General features: G+C 63.4%; 1 protein-coding gene across 4 annotated transcripts; it reads right to left on the bottom strand.

The window, feature by feature from the left end:
- Positions 1 to 260: 260 nt before the first annotated feature.
- Positions 261 to 3,844, bottom strand: LOC150002340 (uncharacterized). 4 transcript variants are annotated; one of them, XM_090287666.1, is made up of 2 exons: positions 3,641 to 3,844; positions 261 to 1,383 (listed from the first exon to the last, which is right to left on the bottom strand). In XM_090287666.1, the coding sequence occupies exon 2, from the start codon at positions 1,353 to 1,355 to the stop codon at positions 744 to 746; it is 612 nt and encodes a 203-aa protein (XP_090143792.1). In that variant the 5' UTR covers positions 1,356 to 1,383; positions 3,641 to 3,844; the 3' UTR covers positions 261 to 743. The 4 variants fall into 4 exon arrangements, with proteins under 4 accessions (XP_090143792.1, XP_090143794.1, XP_090143793.1 ...); XM_090287668.1 differs by lacking the exon at positions 3,641 to 3,844 and adding an exon at positions 3,252 to 3,634; XM_090287667.1 differs by lacking the exon at positions 3,641 to 3,844 and adding an exon at positions 3,027 to 3,129.
- Positions 3,845 to 4,113: the final 269 nt, after the last annotated feature.

Below are 4,113 nucleotides of genomic sequence, written 5' to 3'. Positions count from 1 at the left end.
TCACCCCTGCCCCAGCACTTTATAGTCTGCCCCCTGTGACAGTCCTCTTCACCTGTGGGAGCACCAGCTGTGGCATCTCGGGGGACAGGGACTCCCGAGAACCCAGCCCAGCCCAGCACAGTGCCTGGCACTTAGGGATGTTCTGGACCAGCGGCAGCACCCTCTCCTAACCGGTAGAGTGGCAATCGCCACCCTCACACTACCCCTCATTTTCAGCCCCAACTTACAGATGAGCAAACGGAGACATGACGTGAAACTTCTCACAGACACCAGGTAACAAGCGCCGGAGCTGGGAGACCAGGGCCCGGGGGCTGCGGAGAGTGGCCCTCTGCATGTCGCTTCCCACTCCCGACTCTAGGAATGAAGATATAGCAAGAAGTTGGTCACAGACACCTATGACCGACCAGGATGCCCCTCCACCCCCACCTGTCTTCACCTGACATCACCTGCTCCCCTCCCCGCAAGCCTGAGAGCGGCTTTGACCCTTGTGTCTCACCTGCTCCTTCTAGGCCTGGCCATCCTGAGGAGGAAACCCACCGCAGGGGCCCAGCGCAGCCCTGTGCAGCCAGCCCAAGGGTCCCGGGGGAGGAGCAAAAGAAGGCCACAGGGCAGGGCGGCAGCCCACTCCTCCAAGACCCCCAGCCAGCCGTCCCCATCTCCCGGGATCCCAGCCCAGCGCCACCTCCAGGGCTCACGGATGCAGCTGGGGAGCGGGAAAGAGCCGGCTGCGGGCCAGGCGCGCATCAGAGCACGCGGCCTAAATGGGCCGCCGGGCCCTCGGGCCCGTGGCCGTGGCTGCGCTGGTGGGTCTTGAGCGAGCCCTCGCGCGCGAAGCTCTTGCCGCAGCGGGCGCAGAAGTAGGGCCGCCGCTCCCCGAAGACGCCAGGGCGGCGCGGGTGCGGGGCGGGCATGCGCGCGTGGGTGCGCTGGTGGTTGAGCAGGAAGCGCGGCTCGCGGAAGCAGCGGCCACACTGCGCGCACTGGTGCGGCTTCTCGCCGCTGTGGATGCGCTGGTGCGTGAGCAGATTCTGCTTGAGGCTGAAGCAGCGCCCGCACTCGGGGCAGGGGAAGGGCCGCTCGCCCGTGTGGGTGCGCTGATGCACCTCGAGGTTGTGCTTCACACTGAAGGCCTTGCCGCACTCGGGGCACACGAAGGCGGCCGCGCGGCCCGCCCCGGCGTGCGCCTTCTGGTGCCGCACCAGGCTGGGCTGCTGCGAGAAGGTCTGGCCACACAGCGGACAGCGATGGGGCTGCTCCTCCGCGGGGTGGTGGATGACCAGGCCTCGCTCGTCCCCCAGACCTTCTTCCCCGTCCCCTGTAGGGGACCCGCCCCCGGAGGACGCCAGCTCGGTCATGGGCGCTCCCAGCTGCAGTCACCAGCCCCTGGGGAGGCAGAAGCAAAGAGAGGAGTCAGGGGGTAACCTGCGGCCCGGCCAGCCTCAGCCTCAGGACGGACACCCCTGTGTCCTCGCACAACTTCCGGCATCCGCCTCTTTACAGGCTTGTTCAAGCCAGCATTTCTCTGCTGGGCGCCCTTCTTTCTCCTCTACCCCTTCATCACATTCTGCCCTGCTTTCAAATCTTCCTGGAGTGCCACCTCCTCCTGGAAGCCTTCCATGACCCCATGTGGCCCAATCCTGTGACCCTCATTCATCACACTGCATCTGTGTCAGTCAGTCACACCACCTTGTCTTCTCGCCTGTGAGCACCTTAAGGACGGAGCTGCCTCGGTCTTTTATTCCCCAGCACCAAGCACTGTGCCGGGGTACAAGCCACTGAACAACTGCTGATGGGTAATATTTAGGAGCTCCTCGTATTGCAAGTTACCCTGCACCTGGCCTTGTCTCATCTCGGCAACCTGGTGCTCAAGGAGGGAGCAGAGAGGTGCATCCCCACTCTGGAGGGGATGGTTTAAAGATATTTTTGGAAAGCTCAAAAGGAGAAGCAAAACAAAGACCCTTCAACTTGAAAGCAGCTCCAGTTAAACACTAAAGGCAGCAGCTCTTTGCTTAGCAAAATGAGGCATGCCTGTAAGAGCTCTGTTTGCCAGCCACTGAACCAGAGTGTGAGCTCCCGGGGGCTCCTGGCTTCCTTCCTCCGGTGTCCCCACAGCAGAGCCTGGCGCAGGCTGAGCAGCACTCCGTGCGCAACAAGCACCCCAAGTTCAGCTCCAGCCGTTCAGGCTGGTTCCCTGGAGGATTCTCTTCCCCAGGGCACTGTGTTCCTCCTTCCGCCGTCTCCCATTGCCCTCACAACAGCCCAGCAAGCGGCAGGGCTCACTGAACCCCAACTTACAGACAGGGACGCCGAGGCTCGGGGAGGGCCACTTACTGGCCCAAGGTGAGGCAGGCGGAGGCCCTCATTGCTTGGCTCACAGTTGAAAGCTCTTCTCAATGTGCTCGCTAGCTAGCTGCTCACCAGCTCAACTCCCCTCAAAGTAGACCACAAGACCCCCAGCGTCACCCCAGCCGCTGCAGAGCCGTCCCTCCGCGAGAGACCACTGCTTCTACAGGGCACTGTCTGCTTCCAAAAACCCTTGAGCTCGGGTTCCTGCCAAGCACCGAGGCGTGCTCCGCAGCGGCTGAGCGGGCCCCTCCCCTGCCTCCCCACCCCCCCCAGGGAAGCTCGCAGGCCCTTCCCCCGGACCTCCGTGCAGGCCGTGTCCACACTTCCGGATCGCGCTGCTTTCTGCAAGCCTCAGTCGGTCTGCAGAGCGCGGCCTCAGAGATTCCCCCTCTGTCTCCCCCTACCCTCAGGCCAGGGCGGAACACACTCACCCTGGAGAGGGGCACAAGTACTACTTGTAATAGACACCCCCACCCCACGCCGTGTTACCCCAGGCAGCTGCGCTGATATTTGCAGACAGATCATCACAGTCCCCTTGGCCAACCTCAGCCTGGCCTTGTCACTGGGAAGCCTCCCCACTCTCCGCACTCAGACCCCTAATCAAGACCCCGCCCACGGAGAGGGTCCAAGGCCTGGTCCCCTCCCCTCCCCCAAGTTTCTCCATCCCCTCCCACACTCACAGCCCGGGCTGTGCCATGTTCCTCCGGTCTCCAGCAGTGACTCTTTCCTCTAGAGTCTGCGCGGCCCAACGCAAATACGGTAGCCCGCCCGCAGCAACTCCCGCGCCCCTTCTCCCGCGCCCCCAGAAAGAGGGCCAGCCTCCCACACCGCTGTGCTTAGCAAATACCTGCGTTAATCAGAAGAGCTGACCCCACCCACCCGGCCCCACTTTCCCCACGCACAACCTTGCCAACTCCCGGGGCTGGAGTGACCCTGGAGAAATATGGTAAACTCTGCGTCGCAACCCCACCCTCTGAAAACACGTAGGCCTCCCACCCTGCGGCCGCAACCCATCTCACCCCGCTGCAAGCCCCGGCTCCCTTAGGGAAAGAATGCCACGCACCCCGACACCACGCACCCCCCACTCCCTCAGCGCTCCCGGGGGAATCACGCAACCCTGGAAAAATACGTAAATAAGTCGCAGCGCTCCCCACTCCCGGAAAGGGCCTGCGCAGCTCCCAACAAATACGGTAGCGCGCCCGCAGTGACCCGCCCCCAAGGGTCCGGCTGTGGCCTAGATAAATACGGTAATCTCCCGCAGCAGCGGCCCCAGCCCCGCCGGCCCGGGACTCACATGGCGCCGCCTCCCCAGCCTTCTTCTCCGTGGCGCCGCGGTCGCCCGAGTCGCTGCAGCCGCACAGCAGCCCCGTGAGGCTGGGAGGTCTAACTCGCCAACAACCCGCTGGCAGAAAAAGGAGGGCTCCGAGCCTTGCGCCCGCCGCGCAGGCGAGGGAACCAGGTCGGGGCTGGTTCCGGGAGCATCACCCCAAGTTCCCCGACCCCCCTGCCCCAGCCATCCCCATTGCAGGGTTCCTGAGGCCCCGATTCAGCAGTTAGCGCCTCATCCTGAGGCGGGGCTCCCCTAGGTGGGCCCACAAACTGCCCCAGCGCCTGGGAAACAGGGTCGGGCGCTGGAGGTACAAAGCCTTCCCTTGCAGGAGACTGAAGAGGGTGAAGGCAGCTTTTGGGGTGAGGGGGTGTAGGAAATAAGGACCTAGTGATTCCCGAACCAGTAGAAAGTCATTAGTAACAAAAGGCAAATGTAAT

This window comes from Furipterus horrens, unplaced genomic scaffold (genome assembly GCF_987537825.1).
Source record: "Furipterus horrens unplaced genomic scaffold, mFurHor1.1.pri manual_scaffold_9, whole genome shotgun sequence".
In the NCBI taxonomy this organism is placed as follows: domain Eukaryota; kingdom Metazoa; phylum Chordata; class Mammalia; order Chiroptera; family Furipteridae; genus Furipterus; species Furipterus horrens.
Note: the sequence above shows the minus strand (reverse complement) of the source record. Positions and strands in the feature narration are given on the sequence as shown.

What these genes read in the sequence shown, in the direction of transcription:
- LOC150002340 (XM_090287666.1), bottom strand. Translation starts at nt 1,355, where the DNA reads ATGACCGAGCTGGCGTCCTCCGGGGGCGGGTCCCCTACAGGGGACGGG.